The sequence below is a fragment of the Myotis lucifugus genome, unplaced genomic scaffold (assembly GCF_000147115.1).
Source record: "Myotis lucifugus unplaced genomic scaffold, Myoluc2.0 scaffold_83, whole genome shotgun sequence".
NCBI lineage: Eukaryota > Metazoa > Chordata > Mammalia > Chiroptera > Vespertilionidae > Myotis > Myotis lucifugus.
In genome coordinates, this window is record NW_005871131.1 from 786,370 (window position 1) to 813,294 (window position 26,925).

The following is a 26,925-nucleotide window of genomic DNA, read 5'->3' on the forward strand; positions in this document are numbered from 1 at the left end:
GTTCTAGCTCATCTGTAAATTGGGGATAATTCTGGCGTGGGGACTAAATAAGACGTGTGCACAGAAGCACTGGCTTGCAGGTGTTCAGTCATGTCACCTTCACCGCCCAGTCCTGCTGCTCCGTTCCCTGCTGGCTGCAGCCCAGTCCTGACCATGGCCCCTGCCCACTGCCCTCTCTCAGCTCCACCTGGAGGCTGTTCCAGGCATTGCAGTACCAGGGGAGACCACCAGGCGGCACACACTCTGGCTCCCTCTCCCAGGACTGGGGCCTACAGACCTTTGTGCATTTCCTTCCTCTTCTATGGTTTACTGTTATTTTGGATTATGGTCCTGTGGCCCTTAAAGGGATGCCTTCTGAGACATGCATCCTTAGGTGATTTCGTCGTGGTGCAAACATCACATATTGTACTTACAAAACCTAAACAGTATGATATACTACTGTACTTCTGTGTGCTATACTTTTCTGACTGGCAGCTCTGTGTTTGTTTACACCCATATCACCACAAACACGTAATTTGTTGTGCTATTAATGTCACCAGGTGATAGGAATTTTCAGCTCCATTAATCTTATGGGGTCACTGTCATATATGCATTCCATTGCTGACTGGAACGCTATACAGCACATGACTATACAAGGGGCATTGTAATTGTCAGGACCCAGAGCTCTGGCTGAGAGCTGTCCCCTCCCACCCCCGTTGGCTCATGCAGAAGAGAGGGCTTGCCCATTCCCTCTTCCTCCCCGCTGTTCCTCCCGCTGTGGGCTCCCTGGAGCTCAGGCAGACCCCCAGGCCTAGTTCTGAAGTCACCAAGGAGCCCTGGCCCGGAGGTGAAAGGCAAACGGCACGCCAGCCCAGGCTTTTCTCCATCTCTGCTCTTTCCCTGCCCGCTGTGGGATGTTGAATGCAGACACACAGCCCCTGGTACAGTCAAACCTGGAGCAATCAATAGCGGAGTGGGAAGCAGTTTGCTGTTTGAGGGTTGGACTGGTTCATTCTGTCTAAAGCAGTGGTTCTCAACCTTCCTAATGCCGCGACCCTTTAATACAGTTCCTCATGTTGTGGTGACCCCCAATTTCATTGTTACAAATTGAACATAATTAAAGCATAGTGATTAATCACAAAAACAATATGTAATTATATATTCAATATGTTTTCCAATGGTTTTAGGTGTGTGAAAAGGTCATTTGACCCCCAAAGGGGTCGCGACCCACAGGTTGAGAACCGCTGGTCTAGAGTGTCAGGTGGACATGTCTCCAATGTGTCTCCTCCCCAAGGGCTCTGAAGACTTCCTGGGGACGCCACCAGTGGTCAGTGGCGTCCAGCCTCTTTTCTGGCATTAGTTTGTCCTAGGCTAGTCCAACGGTCTCTGCAGTTGGCCACAAACAGAGCTGACTCAGGCTGAGCCCAGGTAGCAGGGCTGTGGTCACAGGAGTGAGGGAGCCAGCAGTGGGCAGGGCCTGGAGCTGAGGCCTGCACACTACATGTGACATCAGAAGCTCCTGGGCCCGGGGTCCAGTGCAGAGTCCCAGGCTCTGAGAGCAAGGCCCAGGGACCTGCATTTTAACAAGGTGAGGGGGGCAGTCCTGCACACTCAGGATTGAGGACTTCTGGTCTATGGTGCAAGGTGAGAGCTGGACCTTCTTGTTAACCTGCCACCTGCAGCTCTGAGGCCAGCCTGAGGGTCACCTTCTTCCCCAGGATGGGGCTGCCCTGTGCCCCTCTGCTTCTGAGGTTACCGGTTAAGAGGATGTGGCCAGGAGCAGGGACAATAAGCAAATGTGCTTCCCCACCCACGGAGACCTCTGATTGCAGGGCTGTGGGTCCTTGGGGAAGGTGGGGTGGCCCTAAAGCACCCAGACAACTCCGGGCCTGAGGCAGCTCCCAGCGTCCCTGATAAAGGCAGCTGAGTGTGAGTGTGAGTGGTTTGGGTTGCAACCTCTGGGCCGGAAGGCCGATTGCAGTCCAGTGTCACCTGGCGGTGCTGGGGGAGGGCAGCAGCAGTTGTGGCGGGTGCCAGGGGAGGTGAGTGCAGAAGGCCTTGGGACACCAGGTCCTGGCCCAGAGCCAAGGGTGCCAACCTCCCCCGTCTCCCTCTACCCTTCTTCCCCAGAAACAGCACTGGCTGCATCCAGAATGAAAACATTTCAGAGGCTGATGGATTTTTCACAAAAGATATATTTGCTACTCCTCTCAGTGCATCTCTGAGCACCTGCCAGAATCTCTCAGGAATGTGTAGAAGCCCCTTCCTAGGCCTTGGAGACAAGGCCCTTCACAGCTTGTACAATGGCATCCTTGTCAATGCCAAACATCTTCAGCAGTTCAGCTGGCTTCCCGCTTCTTGGAACCTGGCTGACAGCCAAGCGGGTGACGGTGACGCCGGGCTCGCCCACGACTGCAGAGGACACTGCCTCACCTATGCCACCTGGGCAAAGGAAAGGGAGAGAGTCAGGGGATTCGGCCTCAGGCTGAGCAGTGGGTGGGGTCCCCTGCCCCTCTGCCAGCCTGAGTTTATACCCTAACCCAGTGGTCAGCAAACTGCGGCTTGGCAAACCGCAGCTCTTGAGCCACATGCGGCTCTTTGGCCCCTTGAGTGTGGCTCTTCCACAAAATACCGACTTCTGTGCATGGGCCACGAAGTTTCAATCACACTGTACGTGCGCGCCCACATGTGGTATTTTGTGGAAGAGCCACACTCAAGGGGCCAAAGAGCCGCCGTTTGCCGACCACGGCCCTAAACCAACGATTACAGAGACGGCATATACTCTATCCCTTCGCCCCTATAGTAGCCGTAACAGACTTCATGAATCAATCACAATATTTTCTTTTCATAAGCCCAAATGTGGCGTCTGAGTCATTTTAACAACATCATCTGGGCAGCTGTCACCAATGGACTAGCGTCTGCCCTTGTCCCCAGAGTCCAGGCCCATCTCCTCCCTGTGGGGAGAAGGTGGTGTGGGTTATGGAGGACTGCTCTGTAAGGACTCATGAGACAGAAACTGTGTGTGGCTTTCCCAGTTTAATTCTGCATGGTAACTACTTCCGGGACACAGACCACCTCGTTTCCACTCTTAGCAGTGAGATGGGACTCCCCACTGGCTTCCTGGGTGGCAGGGCCTCCGTGGAGCGATTCCAGCAGCTGAGAGTTCTCCCCTACGTTACCTGTAGCTAACATTTCACCCCCTGCTCCAGCGGCCCTGGCTCTCTGGCGAGGCCCCTCACCTTCGTAGTAGTGGTCCTCCACCGTGAGGATCCTGCCCTTGGTAGCCCGGGCACTGTCAAGAATGAGTTTCCGGTCCAGGGGCTTGATGGTGAAAGGGTCCAACACGCGAATGTTGATCTTCTCTGTGAAGGCAGAAGATGCAGGGACGTGCTGAGGGAAATGGGCTGGATGCTGTGGGTCTGCCCTGTGCTGAGCCCCTGTGAGGGGGACTGGCTGGGGTGTCCTGAGAGCTGTCCCAGCTTGCGGCCAGCCCCTGTCCTGGGGACTAGCTGTCCTGTTCCCACTGTTCATGCTTACCACCCCGAGGCTTGCCCCCTTCCTCTGCTGACATGTGGTGCCAAGTACTCCGGCATCCTGCACCCACCCCTCCTCCCGGGAGCCTTCCCAGCTGTTCCAGGAGCATCTGGTCCCTCTTCCCTCAGGCCCGGGGCCAGAGGATCTCGGCCTCTGGACTGTCAACACCGAGTGGCAAGTGTGGGGCCTGCACAGCTTCCCTTCCTCCTCCAGATGCCCTTGCAGATGGAGGGGAAGCCAGAGAGCTCCAGGTGTCTGACCTGAGACAAGCCATGTACTCATGGGATGACGGGGACGGAAGCTGTGGCTGCAGGCAGGCAGCCGGGTGTCAGGTCAGGTGACGACCAGCAGAATGACCTCAGGAGGACAAGTCCAGCTCCGCCAGGCCTTCTTCATACCTCCCCCTGGCTGGGGCCGGGCTTCCCCGGCTTCTCCAGCCCATCCTGCCCCTGCCCCTGCCTTCCTCCAGCTCCTCCGAGCTCTGTACACGCAGTTCCTTCTGCTCGGGCCTCTTCGCTCCTGTTTGCTCATCAGTCCTTTGTGCATCTGAGGTCACTGCCCTAAGGATGCCCATATCTGGCCTCTCCTTCATGCTCAGCATGAGATGTGACATCTGTGATTCTGTCGTAGGGGAGGCTAATGCCTGTCTCCCCTACATTACCAGTAGCTAACATTTTCAAGCTCTTAATGATGATAATGAGAGGTTGCCCAGCTGGTGTGGCTCAGTGGTGGAGCGTCGATCTATGAACCAGAGTTAACGGTTCGGTTCCTGGTCAGGGCACATGCCCGGGTTGTGGGCTCGATCCCCAGTGTGGGTTGTACAGGAGGCAGCCGTTCAATGATTCTCATCATTGATGTTTCTATCTCTCTCCCTCTCCCTTCCTCTCTGAAATCAATAAAAATATATTAAAAAAAAAAAAAAGAGGTTGCCTGGCTGGTGTGGCTAAGTGATGGAGCATTGACCTATGAACCAGGAGGTCATAGTTTGATTCCTGGTCAGGGCACATGCCCAGGTTATGGGCTCCATCCCCAATAGGGGGCATGCAGGAGGCAGCCGATCAATGATTCTCTTTCATCACTGATATTACTCTTTCCCTCTCCCTTCTTCTCTGAAATCAATAAAAATATAACAATAATAACACCAGGTTATTATTTACTGAATCCCCAAGACAGCCCCATGGGGAAGGTGACAGTATTTCAACTTCACGGATGAGAAAAGGAGGCACAATGATGCTAAATAACTTACTAACTAGTGCCCAGCTGAGTGGCAGTTCAACCCCACTGACAGGCCCCAGGGCCTCTGATCTGACTACTGTGCTGGGCACCTCAACTCCAGGGTCACAGGGCAGGGACTGTGGCCACTGCATTCCTACCCCCAAGACCTAGTAATGCAGTCAGCGCCGGATTTAAGACTCTGTGGGTCCCTCCCTCCTCACCTTTCCCCAAGACCTAGTAATGCAGTCAGCGCCGGATTTAAGACTCTGTGGGTCCCTCCCTCCTCACCTTTCTTCAGCAGGTCAGCAGCAGCCAAGGCCTCGTGCAGGGTCACCCCGGCTCCGATCACAGTCACCTGGTCATCCTGGCTCTTCAGGACCACCTGGGGGTGACACAGGGCCAGTGAGGCTCAGGGACTGGTGGCCTGAGGTGGGCCCTGGCCTCGGGCTCATTCTGTGGGGTCTCCCCGGGCACGAACCACACTGACCTTGGCTTGTCCGATTTGGAAATCCTCGTTGTTGCTATAGATGATGGCGTTCTCGGGGCGGCTGGTCCGGATGAAGCAGATGCCCTGGAATGAAACAGTAACCGAGGATGACGGGACGCAGCCCATCCCACCTCCAACAGCAAGGTCGTTCTAGAAGGCTGTCACCTCCCACCCGCAAACGTCCTCCACCCCCCACCCCCATGGAGGTGTCTGTCAGTCACCTCGTGCGACTGCTCCTCCAGAAGGAAAAAGACTCTTCCCCTCTGCAGGGTGCACCTCTCCAAACACTCTTCCCAAGGGACAGTGGCCAACGACTTTGCCAGCCCCAAGCCCCAGACGGAAAATGAGTTTTCCATCAGGCAGAGTGGCCACCCAGTGGGGCCGCTCCCCAGGATGCTTCCAGCATGCCCCGGCCCTCTGGCCTAGGGCAGTGCGGCTCTTGGTCGGGACCATGTTGCTCATTATGTCTTGGTGACTCCAACTCAGGGAGGCCAGACAGGCATCACCTGCCACACTGGCAGGGCTGCCAGGATTCTCAGTGGAGAAAGAGTATGGTGATCAATTAGCAATGCCTGTCCTGCAGCAGGAAGGATGGCGAGTACTTCACCATTCCTAGTCTAATTTCTACAAGCTACAGACACCAGGGGAAGGTCAGGAGACACCACTCTGGGGCAGTGAACGACCAACACTGTGCCCGCAGGCTGGCCTCTCCGCCCGCCCTCCCTCTCAGCAGAAAACAGAACAGCATGTGACCAACCTTTGTATTGGCTGCTAGTTCCACCGCCTTCTCTGTAGACACCCCATCACTTGGGTAGAAGACAGTGGACATGGGGACTGATCGGAACATGGCCAGATCTTCCAGGGCCATCTGAGAGGGCCCGTCTTCCCCTGGGATGTGGGAAAGGACACGCTGAAGCAAGACCCCCCCATGGACCCACCTTCCCCCTGACCACCTGGCCCAGAAGTCCAGGGAAAGTCCAGGGGCTAAGCACCCTGGCCCCGGTTCAACTCACCGATGGACACGCCGCAGTGGGAGCCACAGAGGTTGATGTTGCTCTCGGAGATGGCCGCCATGCGAATCTGGTCGAAGGCCCGCGTGTAGAAGGCCGCGAAGGTGCTGCAGAAGGGGACGGTCCTGTTGCGGGTGGCACAGCCCACGGCGATGCTCACCTGGGGGCGGAGCAGGGAGAGGGTGGCTAGGGGTTCTGTCATCCTAGTGACGTAATTCTCCTCCTCTCCAAGTGGTGCCTGCACACCATGGACTCCCAAATAACCATGTTATTTGTCTTTTCTAAACCCTCACCAAGGATATATTTTATTGATTTTAGAGAGAAGAAGGGGGAGAGAGAGAAACATTGATCGTTGTCTCCTGTATGCACCCCCACCCACAACCTGGTATGTGCCACAACCGGGAATCGCACCGGCAACCTTTCCATGCACCGGATGGCACTCCAACCAACCAAACCACACCAGCCAGGGCTGAAATAACCATTTCACAAGTTCTCTGAAAACTACTGTCCTGGGGAACATTTCCCCCGAGCAGCAAGCAAAGCCTTTCCCAGAGCAGGCTAGTCAAGTTGGGTGCAGATGGTCCATCTTCCCAGCCTATGCAATCCCCTCCCCCATCTCCTGGCCAACCCCAAGGCCTCTGCAGAGACCAGCCCTCCCACCCCGAGTGCCAGTGGAGGCTCCGCCCAGCAGCAATACAGGCATTGGTTCCAGGTTGGCTGTCTCTGCACAGCTCAGCAACCCACCGCTGACGTGAGCCCTCCTCCCCCAGATCCTGGGCCCCCTCAGCCTCCACATCCTGCCAGTCTAGGCCGGACTCTCCAGCTGCCAAGGCTAGAAACCAGAGAGAGGACTTCAGGTTCCGCTGGAAAAACCTCGGTGAGAGCCAGTAGCCTCCAGAGGAGGAAGCTCTCGGTCCCTAAAGGCCTGCAGGCCCGGCTGGGCTGCTCGGCCAGGAGAAGCGGATATTTTGACAAACAGGACAAAACATCCTTCCTGTTTCACCACCTCCGTTCCTGATAAGGCGCTGCTAACCCAACTGTGTGCATGGCAGGGGCCCAGAGCCTGTGCATAAGAGGGTTCAGCAGACGTGACTGGTGGGCCCATCGTGTTCCAGCCCACCTTCCACTTGGAAGGCCCTCTGCCCCAAGAGCCCATCCACCCCACCTGGCTCACGTGCAGCGCTCCTGTGCACACCTGAGCCCATTCAGCTCTTCCGTGCGCACTCACCCAGGACACTTACACCTGGGTGTGGCACGCCCCACAGTGTGGCTACTTGAAGTCAAGGTCAGTGCTGAATCCCAGCTGTTCTGAGGTCTCCCTGGGTACCTAGGAGGTGCCTGGCACAGCCAACGTAGCTGCCCAAAGGGGCCAAAGGGCTCTAGCCCTGCCCCTGCACCCCTCAGACCTCTCCCCCAAGGCGGTGGCTGGCCCTGTGCCCACCTGCCCGCCCCGGCACCCACCATGTTCTGCTCGGCAATGTAGCACTCGATGAAGCGATCGGGGTGCTCCTTTTTGAAGAGGTCCGAGAAGGTGGAGTTCTTGGTGTCCCCATCCAGAGCGATGATGCGGTCGCTGGCGTGGCCCAGCTTGGCCAGGGCCTGCCCGTAGGCCTTGCGGGTAGCTATCTGTGGGGAGGAGAGTGGGAAGGCTGAGCACCGCCCGGGCGCCTGTGAGGTGCAGCTTAGAACCCTGCACAGCCTCTGGGGGACACTTTTTAGGGAGGAAAAGAAGAATTGGGGCAGAAAAAGGAAGAACAACAACACACGACCCTGTGAAGTTAACTTCTACAATGAACTTGGGAGTCCCTGCAGTCCCTTGGCCAGCCCAGCCGAGGGGTTTGAGCTGCAAAAGATGTCCTAATAGCACCCTCCCTGCCCCCCTTGCACATGAGGGGGACTGTGAACTTGCCCCACTCTGGGCAGGAATACAGAGTCTGGGAGTCAGAAAGCCTGAGGCCAGCTGCACAGAAGGACTCCCCCAGGGGAGGCCCCAGAGCAGGGCAGGCCTCCCTAGCCTTTGCCAGGCCAGACAAAGGCCAGCCCTGAGCTCAGGCCAAGGCTGAGGGCTAGGGATGGGGGACTCAGGAGCTGTGCTTTGATCCCAGTGGTATCAGTAGCTTGCTGTGTGACTGTGGGCAAGTCCCTTGCCCTCTCTGAGCCTCTGCAGGTAAATGATTCCTGAGCTGGTTGTCTCTATGAAGGAACTGGCAGGAGCAACCCCTCAGGGTCCTCCTCACCCTGAAATAACCCCTCTCCTCCCTTTCCCAGACCTCTAGATTAGACCCTTGTTGGCCCCAACCTTGGGGAGCCGGGGAACCACGGCCACCCCACCCCGCTAGTCTAGAAAAGCGAAGCCGGACTCTACCTTGTCCCCAACTTTGTAGCTGGGTGGGGTGGGCATGCGGATGTTGGTGATGTCCACCGAGGGGGCGTCCTCCTGCGGGGGAGTCGCCAGGATCTTCTTTTTGCTCTGGATCTGGCTCTGGATCTCCTGGATGACCTGATCAGCCATGTTCTTGGGGAGGGGCTTCCCATGCCAAGACTCCTTATCTTCTACCCCTGCGGGTGCCATGTAGAGGGCAGAGGGCCAGGTAAGACGGATACTCCCAGAGGGCCAGGAAGCTACTCCGGAGACCAGACCCCCCACCCGTCGAGGGACAGCCAGGGGAGAGGGAGGAACAGTGTCATCACAGTCAAGCAGAGCCCTGTGCCAGGCACCATGAGGCACGGGCAGATCGCCCTGTCCCATTCGCTTCTGTGCCACCGCCCCGGCCCGAGCCCACGGAGAGGCATGTGCTGTAGAAATCCTACTCAGTTTCTTGGCCGGGCTGGGATCCTGGCCATCAGGAGGGAGAGCTGGGGCCTAGAGCAGGGCAAGCACTGCCAGGTCCCGGGAACAGCTGTGAGCCATGGAGCAGGCCCACCAGAACCACCAGGCGCTGTACCGTGCGGGGACCTCCGAGGTCGCCTCAGCTGGGCGGAGCCACGGACTGACCCCCGAGGCAGCACTGGGCAGCCCCACGGGCCCCCAGGTCTCCCCTCGGAAGCTCCGAGGTTTCCAGAGGAGCCACGCCCCCCAAGCGGGGGCACAGCCAGGACACCTGCCACAGGAAGCCAGCCCAGAGCCTGCGGTTAGGCCTCCAGTGCCATAGACACCCTGTATCTACAGTCAAGTCCCCGACCACTTCTAGCCCCATCTCCCCACCTGGGTGCTAGGGAGCCACATGCCAGCATCACGCTCACGCCTGGCGCAGGAACCGTCTTCCAGATCCTCCAGGCTCTCCGCCCGCACAGGCCTCTGCTCAGCCCTTTTCTACGGCCGGAGGGCTGTCCCACCCCCTCACCTGGGGGAACCAGGTCTTCCCAGGGCCCTGCTGGCCCATCAGCTCAGGGCAGACAGCTGGGGCTGTGGAGGGTGCTCTGAGAGTGCCAGCCAGGAGGGCAGGTGGGATGGTCTCCTTTCCCCTTACCCATAGGCCCTCTCGGTCCCTCCTCTCCTTCTGCCTACACATGCCCTCAGCCAAGGCCAGCCTGGCCTGGATTTGAATCCTAAGCTCAGCCATGCTGACCACTGAGTCCCCAGCCAGGGTGCACTCACTACTGCAGCTCCCTAGACACATGATCTTAGAGGAATGCCCCCTTTCGTGGAAACCCCCACCCGCTCAGTTCGCCACAGGGCCCATTCCCAGGGGTGGCAGGGAGACTCGTGCATACGGACCCGAGATCCCTCGGCCCTTGAAGGTCTTGGCAATGATGGCTGTCGGCTGGTGCTTGGCCTGGCTAAAGGCCTTGCAGAGCTCCTCCACGCTGTGTCCGTTCACGATGACAGTGTGCCAGCTGGGGACAGAGAGGGGGCAGTGAGGGGCAAGGACCAGTGCCCAGGGACCCCGAGGGGCTCCTAGGGGAAGGCCCTGGGGAGCCGGGGAGTCTAAAACATTCCTGTTTTCTCTTTTCACATCCTTTCACTTCCTCTTGTTCACTTGGTACAGATTTTCCTCTCTCCTAAGTCATTCAAAGCTTAGTTCAATTATTGCCTCTTTTGTTCCTGATCTATTCATTTCCTACTGAGAGCTGCTTTTGGGACGATGCACTGGTTTTGGAATCTGTTAGATTCTTGATGAATTTTTTGGCCTAATTTTCATTTGTCTGATCACTCCACAGGTACTGGGTGTGGTGCTGGAACTTGTTAAACGCATCCACACAGGGCCCTCAGCCCTCAGAGCCCTGCACTGTCCCGCCCAGAGTCCTCCAGTCTCCGCAGCCAGGACTGAGCCCTGGCCCTGGGCCCTCCGAGCTCTAACTGCAGAGTGGCTTGTATTTGAGGTGAGAGCCCTGCTGGCTGACACCCACCCACATGGACCTCCCTGCTTTGTAACACGTGACTGAATTCACAAACCCTTTCTCCCATTTCACCAGGAGAGGGGGCTGGTCTCTTCCACAGGCTGGCTGAAGCTGGGCACAGGAGGCAGCCAGCGGACCCAGGTTCAGACCCCTTCATGCCCCTTAGCCTCACGAGCAAGTGTGGTTCACACCATGCACCCCCACCCACCCAGGAACAAAGTGAGGATGTGTGAGACGTTACGTGCAGTCTCTGAGAGCTATCGTGCCACACGGCCACACAGAGGTACTCACTTAAAACTGGGCCTTTGCCCACAAATCCACGAGGTGGCCTGGGCTGCCACTTTAAGCCCTAATGCCCAAAGTCCAAAATTGTGTCAAAACCTGAAAAAGGGACTCATTCGCCTCCGGCCTCAGCCCCTGCACTTGCAAGCTTCCAGCACCGTGCTCCCAGGCTGGGGGTGCCCGGCCACGGCCTGTACGTACCCGAAGGCCTCGCAGCGCTTCTGGTAGACGTCCAGCTGGTGCTGCAGCGGGGCCGGCTCGCTCTGGCCCAGGCGGTTGATGTCAAGGATGGCCACGAGGTTGTCCAGCTTGTAGATGCCGGCGAAGGCCATGGCCTCCCACACGGAGCCTTCCGACAGCTCCCCGTCTCCCAGCAGGCAGTAGACACGGTAGCTGCAGACAAGTGGTGGGGATGAAGCTGGCACCTGCCCTGGGCCACCACGCTCCAGGCCTGTCCCTCCCCAGGAGCCTGCGCTCTGGGTCAAGGAGCCCCCCTCCCCGTGATGTGCAATGACGCTGGCAGGTGCCTGATGCCCACACCAAGTCCACAGCGTGAGGAAGTGGCTGTGGAGGAAGCTGTCAGGAGCTCCACAAAGTACTGGCTGCTGAGAGAGAGCTCCAAGAAGCAGCAGTCTGGTCGGTAAGATGCAGAGCATCGGGGTTGTCAGGGCACAAGGAAAAGCAATGTTCACCGGGGCCAGGACTTGCACAGGCAGGAGGGCCTTCAACTGCCCGCTGCAGGGGCACCACTTCTCCCCCCCACCCCCAGGAGTGCTGGGGGAGCCCGGGACTCTCTGGAGGGCCAGAGGGAAAGGGGGCCTTTCTGCTCGAAGAAGCTGGGCTGGGGGGCCTGGGCGGTGTGCCAAGCAGCACCCTAGAGGGAGGCCTCAGGTAAAGAATGAGCACCAGCTCCCGAGGGGACTCACGCTGCAACATGACCTCACGTGACCTCTCCCCAAGCGTCTGAGGCTGGTTCCTGCCCAAGACAGGAGGGGCTAGGCCTGCGCTTTCTCCACCCCAGGGCCACTCCTGCCCTTAACAGAGGCAACCACGGTCTTTTCAAAGGCAGAGCGACATGGTCAAAAGAGCACTGGACTGGGTGTTACCCAGCTGACCGAACCTTCCCTGGATCTGGGAAGGATGGGGCCAACGGGGCGAGGCTAGAGATAGGAAGACCAGTTCAGGGATCTGACTGCCCCCCCTCCCATTCCCAACATCTCCCAGATGTGAGGGAATGGCTGAGGAGCAGCAGCCACAGGCACAGAAACAGGAACCCCACCCACAGGCTGGCATGTGGCACCTAGGGTTCCTAGGGGGCTCTAGCAAGGTGCTGGGCCCTATACTCACTAACCCTCCAGGGAAGGTAAATGCAGTTGTTATTCCCAGGACACGCAGACAAGGAAATAGGCTCAAATGTGAAGGGACTCGTCTGGAGGCAATGCAGTTGGGAGCAGCTACGCGGGGATTCAAACACAGGTCTGACTGTCCACTGCTTGCTGTCTAGGGAGGCAGGCACGGAGGGAGGAGCCGCAGGACTTGCCCAGTGTCCAGCTGCAAGGCCAGGGAGTGAGGCTGGTGCCTGGCTGGGCTCAGAGGGGACACAGCTGCCCTGCTGCTGCAGCAGGAACCGGTCCTGGAGCCAGAGAAGGGGCGGGCACAGCCATGGCACTGTCAGCATGACTCAGCACCTCCACAGGCCAGCAGGTTAAGAAGGAGTCCCTCATTTTTCCCTTCTGTGTCTTCCAACAGGCCAGGCCACCAGTTCCCTGGCAGGGAGCAGAAGGTCCCAGGGCCCACACTCAGGGGCTTATCTGAAGCTGCGCCCTGCGGGTCTCCAGCCGGATGGGGCGGAGCCAGAGGCCTGCAGGGACCCACTTCCCCAGAAAGGAATTCCAGGGAAGCAGGCTGGCTGCTTTCCCAACCCACACCCACTTCCAAGGAAGCCCAACTGGCCTTTGGGTCCAAGGCTCAGGTCACGAGGGCAACCTGGGCTCCTGGGGAAAGACACTGGAGCCCCACAGAAGTCAGGCTCACCCCAAGCTCTGAGTTACCACCACACAGGGAAGGGACCCTCAACAGAGGGCTGCTTGTGGCAGAGGTGTTTGCAAACCTCCCCAAATGTCCAACCAGAGGACTGCCTGAACGGGGTACAGCAGGCCCATATTGCAGAACGTCAACCGCAAGCAATCACTGTGAGAAAAGGCTCACAATGTTCAGATTTTTCTAAAGAGCAGAATGTATAGGGCTGCACATTTGCAAGTTTTTTCTCACGATAATGAGGAGGAAATACGATTCACTGAGATTTAAATGGGGGAGAGGTTACGAAGAAAGAAGCCCGGCTGGCGTGGCTCAGTGGACTGAGCGTCCACCCATGCACCAAGAGGTCACCAGTTGGATTCCCGGTCAGGGCACATGCCTCGGCTGTGGGCTCAATCCCCAGTAGGGGGTGAGCAGGAGGCAGCCAATCAATGACTCTCTCTCTCTCTCTCTCTCTCTCTCTCTCTCAAATCAATAAAAACGTAGTAAAGAGAATGTCCATTTCTTTTTAATGCTTTTCTGTATTTTTCAAATGAGCATTTCAATCAAAACAAAACTATTAAAAAAGAAACAGAGTCAATGTGATGCATGGTCCCTGCTGGTGGCTGGGCAACATGCTGGAGGCCAGGTGCGCTCTATCAGGACAAGGCCTCCGGGAGCCTGGCATGGCCTGATACTCCCCTTGACACCCTTATCTCTCCCACACCCCCTCCCTCCACGCACAGTCCCAGGCCCTGAGCCTTGGCCAGCCCTGCTGCTGGGAACCCAGCCGAACCTCTTCTCCCTACACTGGCTCATTCCATTACGTTAGGGCGAGGAAAAGACCCTTCACGGGGAATTACTTCAAGCAGCTTTGGGACTAACTTGCATCTCTGGTTCTGCGCCAAACAAAATACTCTTAAACATACATCCCATTCCTTGTGATTTTCTTCACTTCACAGTGAATCACTTCTGGGGACTGAAGGCAGAGGCTGTGCTGCCAGGTGACACTGGCCTGGGAGGGTCTGGGACACCTCACAGCCCCCGCCACCTCCTGAAGGGCAGTCTCAGGAGCCCCTTCCCCTGCGCGCAGTAGGTGCTCCCCGCAGCATGGCATCCTTGATGGGCTGCAGTCACCACACTCCCACTGCCAGGGGTGGGCTGTAGGGCGCTGGGGAAGCCATCGCTGCACAGCTGGGCCCTTCCTGCCACCTGCAGGCCAGGCTCCATCAGCCCCTCCTGTAGGAAGCGTCTTACCCACTGGGCTCCCTGAACCTCCTAGGCTTTGCTCGAGCCCCTCAGAATAGTCTCAGGACTCTGAATATGGACTCAGGAAGCAGGGGTGCATGCCCTGGGTTTAAATCCAGCCTCCACCACACCTTACCTCCGTTTCCTCATCGGTGGGAGGAGTAACTGTGCTCAGTCACCACTCAGCCCGCAGAGGGGTTATCAAGGTGAAAACCTACCAAGCTCTGAGCACTGAGTGCAAGGCCCCCGACGGAAATGATGTAGAAACCAGCTGACAAGTGATCTCCTTAAAGCCTGCAGCCAACACTTCCCCCCGCCCCCCAATAGAGACCGGGCTGCAGGTCCTATGAGGACACGTAGACAGCCTTGTGGCTGAACTCTGCCTCCACCACCTGGCACTGAAGCAGCAAATCTCTGTGATTGGTCACCTTCTCCAATGTTTGTGTCTTCCCTGACAGGTGGGGTCAGGGAAGCCCAGAACCCTCCAGAAGCCACCATCTTCTCCTTTCCCAACGCAAAGGCAAGCAGCGGGGCCCGAGCTTGTGGCACTTAGACACCGAGGGTGGGGCCCACGGAGACTTCCAGGGTCCGAGAACCAGGCTTGGGGGTGACACAGGAGCTCACCAGCCAAAGCACTTTGGACAAAGAGCACGTGCCAGGATCATGAACTCTGGGCTCAAGTCTGGCCCCACCAGTCACTTCAAGGGACTGAGGGCGGTCCCTTCACTCCCTGGAGCCTGTTTCCTCCTCTGGTCATGGGCCAGCCTTAGGCCACACACGTACTATTACTCAGCTCCGACTCAGGTAAGAGCGAGTGCCTGGTGCCAACAGTGAGGGCTGGACCCCTCCCAAAACTACCGAGGGTGGGGTGGGGAGCGGGAGCATTACCTGGCTTTGTCGAAGTACTTGCCCGTGTAGGCCATCCCGCAGGCGGCCCCAAGGCCCTGGCCCAGGGAGCCAGTGGCCACATCGGTGAAAGCTTGTTTCTGTCACAACAGAGAGCCACAGTCACTCACAGGGGAGAGAGGGCAGCAGCTCACCTCCCGGGGTCCTGGAGAGCCTGCCTGAGCGCCACACGCCCACCCAGGCGTAGCCATGCGCCGAGGTCTGCAGAAGGCTCTGCCCCAGGGCAGCCTCCACCAGCAGCAGTCAGTGGGGCTGTGGTTCATACACTGCTCTGCCACCAGGCGGTGTGACCTCAGGCCAGAGACTGAACCTCTTTGGGCCTCAGTTCCCTCATGTGTAAAGGGAGCCCACATCGTCCAACTCACACACAGCGGCCAGAATTCATGACAAAACTGACAGAATGCTTGGCCCTAGTGGGTGCCCAGATGGGGGTGGGGGGAGTGAGTTCCCATGGTAACCCATGAACTCCAAACACCTGCAGGGATTAGCACCCTGAGGAGCAAACTGGGTCCCTTCCCTGGTGCACCACCAGCATCCTGCAACCCCCTCCCTGACACCGGGACCTCTTCTCCCGCGCTGTGTCTATATGGCCAGGGAGGCCCGTGGGGAAGGGAAGCTGGGCGCTTGGTGCTTCAGGAGAGTTTATCTCTGCAGTCGACGCAGAGCACCTCGAAAGGCCTCACCCTTCAGCACCAGCTTGGGGTGAATGGAGCGAGCCCCGAAAATACCTGCTTCTTTCTTTCCTCCTATCAATGCCCTTCTCTACCTTTTAATAGCCCCGGTTCTTCAGTGGGCACCCCCACCCCCTTCCGACATGCCTCGGGAAGCAGGACGTGGAGCCGGAGGCCTGTGCGGCTCCTGGTGGGGTACACTTACCGGGACAGGGTGCCCGTCCAAGTCGGAGCTGATCTTCCTCAGGTTTAGCAGCTCTGCCTCAGGCAGGAAGCCGGCTTCAGCCCAGACAGCGTACAGGATGGGAGCTGCGTGACCCTGCCAGGGATGGACGATGGAGGGAAGGGTCAGACGGCGAGCTGTGCCCACCGCACACTGAAACCTGGGCCTGGCGAGCCTGCCGGCCCGGGATCCATTTCAAGGAAGGAACCAAGTGAAGGCCGCTTCCCCCGCTTTCATCCTCTCTCCAGCCAAAGCTGCACAGGCCCCAGGACAGGTGCAGGGAGAGCACAGCTGTGAGGCCGGCAGACGCCAACACCCCAGCAGGCAGCTCGCCGCCCTAATCCCTGGCTCTGGCGCGTGAACAGGCTTGGACAGACTTCTAAGCTAGGATGCCCCAAGAGACAAGAGGCCACAGAGCCGGGTCTGGGTACTGGCGGATTCCAGGGTTCGTGGCATGGCTGCGATTCTCATGCAGGAGGAGGGGCAGGACCAGATGTCCCATCCCAAACCCCGCTGCAGCGCACCACCACTCCCGAGGGAGCAGGCTATGGTCCAGGGGTGCTGGCCCAGCACAGAAAAACGTGTGCAAAAAGCCGCAAGCCCTGGCCGGTTTGGCTCAGTGGATAGAGCGTCAGCCTGTGAATGAAGGGTCCCGGGTTCGATTCCGGTCAAAGGCACGTGCCCGGGTGTGGGCTCGATCCCCAGTTGAGGGTGTGCAGGAAGGAGGCAGCCGATCAATGATTCTCTCTCATCATTGATGTTTCTATCTCTCCCTCTCTCTTCCTCTCTGAAATGAATAAAAATATATTTAAAAAATAATTAAAAAATAAGCCACAAGGCTGCACCCAGACCTGGACTCAAGGCCTGCATGTGGCAAACGGGCACAGCACCCAGCAGACCATTTCCATGGTCCCCTATGAATTCAGTCATATATTCCTTAACTTGGGTTAAGTTTACCAGCTGGGCCTGCTGTGTGGAAATGGAGCCTGAGGGGAGAGGGTGGGCCAGGGCTGGGCTTACGTGGGTGGAGGGTCCCCTTTGAGATGGCTCACTGCCAGCACCTTCTCAGGGCCCATGACACCCACCCCCGGTGAAAGGCGCAGGCTGGGCTCCTACCTTGGAGAGCACGAAGCGGTCGTTGTGAGCGTTCCGGGGGTCCTGGGACTTGTAGCGCATCGTGTGGAAGAAGAGGACAGACATGATCTCCGCGGCGCTGCAGCATGACGTGGGGTGGCTGTGGCCCAGGAGAGAGACGGACACGTGCATTATGGCCCTGGACCCCTGACCGACAGGGCTCGCCCATGTTAGAGGCCTGGGGGTGCAAGTCCCAAGGAGTCACTGAGAGCCACATGCCCCTGCTCCCTGGAGGGTGACACAGGGTCTCAAGGAGGCCGCTGCTGGCCGCCTGGAGGTCGCACCCTCCCAGGGACAACAGTTCACGCCTGGGGCTAGACTAGAGTAAGAGAGGAGGACCCAGGAGACTGGGCAGGTTAGCACAGACCCAGTGCAAGGCAGCACCGCAGCAGAGGTGTGGCCGGTGCCGGGGGAGCCCCGTTCTGGCCTTGTGGCTCCTAGCGGAGTTAGGGCTCAGCAGCTGAGGAATGTGCTCCCTCTGTGACTAACCGGTGAGCTACATCCCAGTGGGACTGTCTTCCCAAGGCCAGGGGTGCTGGTCCTGAGGCCACAGGCAAGGGGTAAGGCACTGAGGCTCATGGAATTACCACAAACCTCCCAGCAGCCTCACGGGGCTGGTAGTCTGACAACTCGGGCTCTAGGCTCTCCGACAGCATCATCGGGCTACTTGGCAGCTTTTTAATGGCATTCTGAGGGCTGGGGTAGCCATTAGGAACCATGCTTCAGTGCAGAACTTAAAAGGCAAAACATACAATCTCATCTACCAAAGCTACAATCATACAGATATAAAATCCCTTCTGCCTGTGACAAGAGCTGAGGCGGGGCTGCCCTTCCAGCCCTGGAGTGGTGGGGCCAGGGGGTCCCCCTTGCATCCTATTAATCGCACAGCTATCTGAATGGCTACTGAGCAAAGGAATGAACAAGATGAAGGACGTGCCAGCATTACATCCCAGGGATGAGACATGTGCCGGTTCAGGTCTCTCAGGACCCACTTGACTGCTCTAGTCCCTGCCCCAGGAATGGGGCCAGAGGTCGGGGTTCCTGCTGGGACATGGTAATCCCCGGTAACCCTGCCTGAAGCCCTCCCGCCCACAGTTTCATCGAGGGAACGTGCCCCCACATCACTCCACCATGCAGCTCAACGAGGTCCTTCACATTAAAACACGTCCAATGCCAAACCCAAGGGCACATGCAACATCTGGAGCTCACAAATGCCTCTCTGCTCCCCTGCCAGTCGCCCCCCGCCCCCACCCTGCACCGGGTTAGGGGTGAGTGTCACTCCCAGCGCAGACACATTAGTAGAGAAATTCCGAACTGTCCATGCTGGTTTAGTACCCACACTCCCAGCACACAATCGTCTCATACTTAACCATTTCTACGAGCTCCTTGGTCGTGGGGAAAAGACACTAGACCTGAAAGAGGGAGGTGAGGAAATGTAAACGAGAAACCTCTCTGCCTGGCAGGGACCCAAATGCCGCGTCCCCCGTGCCAAACTTCTGCCGGAGGACATCACGGTCAACACCGGTCAGGCCGACCTCCCGCCCTTCCTGCCTCCAAGAGCAGCCCTGTCCCTGAGGAATCCCGTTTCACAAGTCTTGACCCTGTTATGAGCGCAGTGGGGGAAGGATGTGGGTAGACAGTGGGCCAAACAGCTCCGAGGAGAAGGAAAGGCAGGTGAGCGGCTCTGCCTGCCCTGTCCACATTGTGCTCCGGGGTGACGTCCGCACTGCGGTCAGAGATAAACGGCGAGATACAAGCACAGTCTGCACGTGGCGAGAGCGAGCCGCAATATTTTCTCTCTTCTGAAGCTTGCATCTGGCCGCACTGCTTCACACCCACCAGATACAAACATACAGAATAAAGGATCTTAGGGGCCAGGTGTCCGCCTCGCTCTTTCAGGGACCTTCCTCTGCCAAGTGTCCCAGTGCAGGTCTGAGCTGTGTGACCTGAGCAAGTGCTTCACCTCCCCAAGGATCAGCTTCCTCACTTGTAAATGGGGCAGCGATGTGTGTGTGTGTGTGTGTGTGTGTGTGTGTGTGTGTGTGTGTGTGTGTTGGGGGAGTGCACGTCCAGAAGTCCCAGTAAGAATGCATTTGAGCCGAAACCGGTTTGCCTCAGTGGATAGAGCGTCGGCCTGGGGACTGAAAGGTCCCAGGTTCGATTCCGGTCAAGGGCATGTACCTTGGTTGTGGGCACATCCCCAGTAGGAGATGTGCAGGAGGCAGCTGATCGATGTTTCTCTCTCATCGATGTTTCTAACTCTCCCTCCCTCTCCCTTCCTCTCTGTAAAAAATCAATAAAATATATTAAAAAAAAAAAAAAGAATGCATTTGAAATCCCCAGGTTTACCAGTCTCCACCATCGGCTGGAGGACCAGATACCAAACCTCTCAGAGCCTCCTCATCTGCAGGCTGGGACTGTGACACCCCCACCCCCACCACAGGGCAGGCAGGAGGGAGGAAATTAGCCAAGGATTGAGACAGGGCTCTATAAACTGTAAAGTGTTGAGCACACAGGAAATGCAGTTGGTTTGTTTTTTTTTTAAAGTATAACATACTATTTAATTCAATTGAACAAATACTAGCTATGTGAAATGCATTGCTGCATATACAAAACTGACTAAATGTAGTGCTAATATCTGGAAAACTCACATACAATATAATTCTAATGTAGCCCAGACAACAAAAAGCTCTAAAGTAGGTATAAGAATATAATAGAAAAGAGAAATTAAATCTGACCAAGGACAAAAGGGAACTTGTAAGTGTATTATAAAAATAAAAAAATATTATAACAGTTACTTTACACTCAACCTGTTAGAGGGCCTTCAAGCTGGCAATGTATTGAGTCTGCAGCCTCAGGGCCTGAACTTTTCCTGCAACCCCGTTCCCCCAGGTGGGGCACCATTCTACAGTGCCGTGTATGCCACACCCATGGACACACACTGGCTGGATACAAGTGGGGATGGAGTCAGGGCGGGGGCACTGCAGGTACTTTACCCAAGACACATGGGAGTTACAAGTGTGTTCAAAACCCCTGCCTTGGCCTGAACAATCCACTTACAGTGCCAGCTAGTTCAGCCTCTGAGGGTGATGCTGAGCTTAGAGCTAGGCCTAAACAAATTACATTTCTCAAAGACACCCCCACTGGGGGGAGGGCACACATCCTTCCAGATGTTCCCTGGCCAGGGGGGTGTCTCTCATCTCATTAGCACTCACTCTGCCTGCTCACAGGTGTTCCTGCAGGAAAAGTGGAGAGAAAATCCCTCACCCCTCTGCTGGGCTCCCCTCCATTCTCAAGATGCAAGAGCTGTCAGCCTCCACTAACAAACTAACAAATGGAGGCTGACAGCTCCCACCACACACTCTGCTGAGTCACAGGGACTCATCAGATGGCTTCTCGGCAAACGAACAAACCAGGAAGGCCAAGCACCTCCAACAACCCCAGTGAGGTCACCCTCAACGCTTACATATAAAGAAGAAAAAAACCTGTTATGTAGAAGAAATAAGTACCTTAAGGAGAAAGTAAATAAAAAACAGAAGAGCGGAAAACCAGTAGCTAAGCTCCAACTCAAAAAGTTAGAAAAATAAAGTGGGCTCAAAGACAGTAGAAAGAAGATAAGGAACAGAAATATAGGGAGTGAATATACAATTAAAAAAAAAATCAGCCCTGACCAGTTTGGCTCAGTGGATAGAGTGTCAGCCTGCGGACTGAAGGTTCCCAGGTTCGATTCCGGTCAAGGGCATGTACCTTGGTTGCGGGCACATCCCCAGTGGGGGGAGTGCAGGAGGCGGCTTATTGATGTTTCTCTCTCATCGATGTTTCTAACTCTCTATCCCTCTCCCTTCCTCTCTGTAAAAAAATCAATAAAAAATATTTTTTAAAAAAATCAAAGTCAAGAGTTAATTCTTTTTTTTAAAAAAAAGACTAAAATTTAGCAAACTTCTGATAAGGCAGGATCCAGGAAAAGAAAAAGGCAATGTTAGAAATGAAAGAGAGGGCATAACAATAGACGATAAAATACTCTGAACAACCCAATACAAAAAAAATGTAAAAAAGGAAAAAATAACTTACCAAAACTGACTCAAGAAATAGAAAACCAGCCCTAACCGGTTTGGCTCAGTGGATAGAGCGCCGGCCTGCGGACTCAAAGGTCTCAGGTTCGATTCCGGTCAAGGGCATGTACCTTGGTTGCGAGCACATCCCCAGTAGGGAGTGTGCAGGAGGCAGCTGATCGATGTTTCTCTCTCATCGATGTTTCTAACTCTCTATCCCTCTCCCTTCCTCTCTGTAAAAAATCAATAAAATATATTAAAAAAAAAAAAAAGAAATAGAAAACCTGAGTAATCTTTTAACCATTACAATGAAACCAAATCAAGAGCCACAGGTGCACATTCCCTAAGGCCCAGCAACTCAGCTCTTAGAATGTGCGTCACGCAGCGAAGGTCCCTGCACGGTGTGTGACGGCCAGACCTGAAAACCACCACTGTCCATCAACAGAATAGATACTCACAATATCTTCAATAGTAAGTACTAGGCAGCAGTGGGAATAAGCGAACTACACAGCCCCAACATCAACACTATCTCACCAATACATGTGAACAACGTGCACTGAAGAAGGATCTGTGTAGCAGAAAAGACCACTATTGACCAATACGTACAAATGTTACAAAAAAGGAAAACAAAGGACTGATAATGCAACGTACAGGGTGTAATTCGTCCTGGGGGAGGAGGGTGCCCGCCCAGGAGTTCCTCAAGTACTGTAACGTCCTAGTTCTTTTTCTTTTTTAATCCTTTTTCTTTTTTAAACATATGGATATGTTTTTTATTGATTTTTAGATAGAGAGAAAGGAAGAGAGAGAACCATTCATCAGTTGCCTCCTGTATGTGCCCCAACTGGAGATCAAACTGCAATTACTTGGTATATGGGTTGATGCTCCAGCCAACTGAGCCACCCGGCCAGGGCTGTAACGTCCTCGTTCTTAAGCCTGGTGGTAGGTACATTACTTGTAATACATGTACAGTATTTATATTTTTATGCATATATTGATCACACACACACACACTCACTCACTCAGGCAGAGTCCCAGGATGCCAGGGAGGAAGTGAACCTCAGAAGCAGTCCTTGGGCTTTGAAATGCCCTGACTCCTGCCTGGAAAAACTCCGCCTCCAATACCTCAGAAGGTTTCTTCAGAGCTCTGCCCCATGCCACCTCCTCCAAGAAGCCCTCCTTGACCACACTTCCTCACACACTTGCCACCACCTGACCTTACGTGGCTACTTATTGTCCGTCTATCCTACTGCAACTCAAGCTCCAAGAGGGCAGGAAGGCCTTTGAGCCTTTTCACTGCTGTCTCCCTGGGCCTTAACAGCACCTGCACCAAGTGCACAAATGAATGGATGATGTATCCCGGCTCCAAGACCCTAGGGACGTGGCCTCCAGGAGCCTCGGTTTCCTCACTGTAAAATGGAGACCTTAATAGAACCTGCCTGGAGGAGGTCGTGTGGGTAAAGAGCTTGGCACAGTGCCCAGGCGAATGGCAAGTGCTCAGTCAATATTAGCTCTTCACATACCAGAGGTGAAGTCTAACCTCCTCATTCTGAGGATGGGCCCTGCAAGGTCCACAGAGGGAAGTGACGTGCCCAAGGTCACACAGTCTGCCCGCAGAAGAGCTAGGACAAGAGCGAAACGAGGAACTGAGGAAGGGATAAGCAGAATGTGGTCTATCCACACGGTGGAATAGTTGGCAGTCAAGAGAAATGAAGTACGGATTCATGCTATACGGCCTGTGTGACTGTCCAAACCTCATGCTAAACGGAAGAAGCCAGGTCCCCAAGACCATTCTGCCTGCCTGCATTTACACGAAATGCCCAGAAGAGTTCCATTTATAGAGACAGAAAGGAGATGAGTGGTTGCCTGGGGGCTGGGATTGAAGGTGGGGATGGGGAGTGACAACACATGAGCACACAGGGATCTCTGAGGTAAAAAGTGCCCTAAATTAGACATAGTCAATTCTCTCAAACTTACTGTAAAAATCGCTGCTCACTTACTAAAGCCACTGAACTGTAAACTTAAAATGCTATGATTTGCAAATTAGACCTTAATAGAGCGTTAAATATTTGTTTTTAAAAAGAAAGAGGTGCTGAGAGCCCAGCTGAGGAAATTCTCTAGTGTCTACACCCCTCTGCCCAGCTGTGCAGCCTTCAGAGGTTACATCCAGCCCATGGGTGCCACTGACTCGTGAGCAGGAAGCCCCAACAGTGTGAGCCAGGTCACCCCGACTCCCGCCCGTCCACCCCTCTGAGTGGACTCCACCTCACGACTCAGGGTAAGAGCAGAGACTGCCTAAGGGCGTGGCGCTGGTCTGTGGCAATGGGGAGCCCCGGATTTGTGGGAGCAGGCTCTAGGGGCAACAGGCCTGCCTAAAGCAGCAGAGCCTAGGGGTCAGAGCTGTGACAGGGCCGCAGTGTGGTCAGCTCATGAGAGGTCTCAGCCAGACCCTAACCCGGCGACGGCACCTACTTTTCAGCTCCAGGAAACATTGGCCATCAGCCCTGCTGAGTTAGAGCCACAGGGCAGCCAGGTGTCTTCACACCGGTTGGGAAACGCTGCTGCTGGAGCAATCTCAACGGGCGTCACTCTTGCCTCATTCAGGATGGGGGCAAGGCAGCCAGAATGGAGAAGCAGCCCTCCCTCCCCCACATGGTTTTCTGCCCAGAGACCCGAAGGGGCCTGGGCCATGAAGGGGTGCTCTGGGCACCCGGCCAAAGCATCCCTATATGCCAGAGCTAAGTACAGGGATGTACTTCCAGCCACTTCAAAGTCACATGGGTCACCGAGATGCGAAACCTACAGCCTGGCAGGCGTGGCTCAGTGGCATCAACCTATGAACCAGGTCACGGTTCGATTCCTGGTCAGGGCACATACCCGGGTTGGGAGCTCGATCCCCAGTGTGGGGCGTGCAGGAGGCAGCCGATCAATTATTCTTTCTCATCACTGATGTGTCTCTCTCCCTCTCCCTTTCTCTCTGAAATCAATAAAAATATATCTTTAAAAAAAGTGAAACCTACAACAGCCGGGGATAGGACCCCGAGCTTGCTCACTCTGCTCCCCCTGTCGCGCTCCCGACGGACCCAGTTTGAAAACCACCTATCTATGAACTTCTCCTTTAAAGGTGGGGAAATCAAGGCCCTGGATGGGAAGGTCCTTCCTGACAAGGGCATAGCCCCTCGGAATGGGGCTGGAGCCGGGGTTAGATTCCTGCCTCCGAGTCCACCAGACTTTAGCTCCCAAGTACCCTCCCACACGCTGTGGGTCAGAGCCCTGGGGACACGTTAAAAGCACAGCCCGCACCTCCCGATTCAGGACCGCTTCTGTCCTCGGGTGACACTTAGCCCTGTTGGGACAATGCCAGTCTAGCCCTGGTCAGTGAGAACTACAAAAAACTACAAAATCATTACCACCAGCCCCAGCAGCCAGTGGGTCTCATTTTTTTAAACCCTGATGAGCTGGACCCTTGCCACAGTTCCCTCAGCACGTGGAGGAAGATGACCCCGGAGGAGCTTGGGCCACTGTGGGTGCTGCCTGCACAAAGAGCCCTCTGTCCCTCAGCTCCCCTGACACAGAAGCCAGTGTCCTGGCTCCCTGAGCCCTGGTGAGGTCCACTGACCAGGGCCAGTGATGGCACAGGAATGGGAAAGCTACTGAGAAATCAGGACCTCACCGAATTCTGCACCTACAGCCTGGGTGGGTCCTCACTGGTAGGTAGAATGTCTGAGTCCAGCCTGTGTGGGTGGCCCTGAAAGACTCGACCAGTCCCCCGGAAAAGGGGCGCCCTGACAGGGCGATCAGGTTCCTTTGACTGCCGCCCACACGGGGCCAAGGCCTCAGGACTGAGCCTTCACTTGATGGAACTCACTCCCTACGGTGAGTAATTAGTGAACCCCCAAACACACACTCCTCTGATCTCAAGCCTCCCAAAACTATTTTTGTGCACACACACATAGCTCTTGTTAAACACCTTTCAAAATCTGTGACAGGGGTTGCATAGCAATGTTACTTCCGTCTTCAAAATACGTTTTCGCTAAGTATTTCCTCCTTGCAATTTTTACCACACTCGCAAACATGAAGAAATCAGTCTTTTATACTTTTTTTTCCTTGTTGCATAGTGAGTTCCTCCCTAAGACTACAATGTAAACCTGGGTGTAAAGTCTCAGTTGCTACATAGTATCTCCCCCCGCCGCCCCCCCTCATAGAAATCAAGAGTTTAATTACCTAATAAAGACCCAGGAGACCCACTCTACAGCCGCTCTCTTTGGGAGCCCCATAGTTGTAAACGTTTCATTTCCCAAAGTGCCTTCAAACTGATATCTACCATCAATCCACCTGATCTTCCCATTTCCAATTTCTCTCCATTCCCCCGCCTGCCTAAGAAGTCATCCTGATCATGCAAAGCCCTCACTGGGCAGCATGGAACAGCTACCAATGACCAGCTTAGGCAACTCAGTTAACATACTAGCCAGTTTCCTCCTCTATAAAATCTGTAATAGCATCTATCTCACAGGATCATTCTCAGAATGTACAACAATATTAGCCATAAAGAACGCTCTGTGTCACAGCAGAGACACCAGTTTGGCTCAGTAATCCTGTAATTGTCTGCAGGTCTCATCTGGCCATGTAAGATGCTCAAAGTGTAACACTATTTAGATGGTAACTGCTATGTCTCTCCAGCTAGACCCCCAGGAGCCTGGCTAGACAGCTCCTAGCACATAGTAGGGCTTAACAAGGCCCTGCAGGTCAAATCACTCCCTGAAATGGTCAAGGGAAGGGATCCGTGGTTCCCAGCAAGCAACACAGTGTGCAGACCTACTGTGTTCCAGGCTGGGGAAGGGGGCATGGAGACTAAGCTGGGTCCCTGCCTGGGCAGGCATTTCCACACAATGGGTAGGACCCATATAAACCCAAAGCAGATAATAGGTCCAAAGTGTGCATGGGGGTGGGGTGGAAGGAAAGCACCTGCCGAGAGAGGTCTAATCCCTCTGAGAACTGGGTGTCTTAAAGGCACATACTCACCCTTAAGGTTAAAAAAAAAAAAAAAGTGTACTTATTAATAATGTGTCCTGTATAAAATTGGCCAGAAGCTAGAATCTTGTCCTTGTTCTAAGCACACAGCTTGGTTGGGATGGTTCTTGGCAATCACCTCCACCCAGCCCCCAAATTCATTTCATGAACCCAGCACATTGCTGTCTCTGCAACCTCACGCCAGGCCCCCAGGGAGCGGCTGGAATCCTTGAAACCGCCCAGTGTGTAGGAGCTACTATTGTTCCCATTTCAGAGTAGGAGACACTACCCCACTGAATGCCTCCAGCTGTACAGTGGCCCCGTTATTATCACGGTCCCTGCTACTAGCCACTTACCTTGGAGGTTTCTTGGGATCAACAGTCTTTCTCCGCCTCCAGGACTGGCCCCGCTCCTGGCTGCTGGCCCAGGGACTAGGCCTCTGTTCTCTTAGCCTTGAAAGTCTCTCTTCCCCAACGCTTACCCCCACCTCCCGCCAAGTCCGACGCAAGACCTCACAATGGGTGCCAGGGTTCTGCATCCACGTGGCCGCATTCCTCCCCATTCCCCTCCATCCCACTCGCCAGCCCCGGGTCCCAGCAGTCCCCTGCTGCAAAGTCGGATCCTAAACCTAGGTGGCAGGAACGGGAGGTGGCGAAGGGAAGGGGCATTGCGTATGTGGTTAGTTGGAATTGGGTATAGATCCTTGGAATATAAACGAAGGTGGGGAAGGCCGGATTCAATTAATCGAATCATGTTGTGATAAAGAGGGAAAAAGAAGTGAAACATAGTAAAAAAATAAAATTAAGGATGAATATATAAT

The 26,925-nt window shown here is 55.3% G+C and overlaps 1 protein-coding gene across 1 annotated transcript in view; it reads right to left on the reverse strand.

Annotated features, from left to right (window-relative positions):
- Positions 1-2,156: 2,156 nt before the first annotated feature.
- The window catches only part of TKT (transketolase), a 25,274-nt gene continuing 505 nt past the window's right edge, over positions 2,157-26,925 (reverse strand). The window contains 13 exon segments of the mRNA XM_006090853.3: positions 2,157-2,421; positions 3,219-3,341; positions 5,017-5,110; positions 5,216-5,299; positions 5,973-6,103; positions 6,229-6,385; positions 7,687-7,851; positions 8,591-8,784; positions 9,944-10,062; positions 11,050-11,241; positions 15,001-15,098; positions 15,895-16,008; positions 17,029-17,148. Coding sequence (XP_006090915.3) covers positions 2,246-2,421; positions 3,219-3,341; positions 5,017-5,110; positions 5,216-5,299; positions 5,973-6,103; positions 6,229-6,385; positions 7,687-7,851; positions 8,591-8,784; positions 9,944-10,062; positions 11,050-11,241; positions 15,001-15,098; positions 15,895-16,008; positions 17,029-17,148 — 1,767 coding nt within the window. The 3' untranslated portion in view covers positions 2,157-2,245.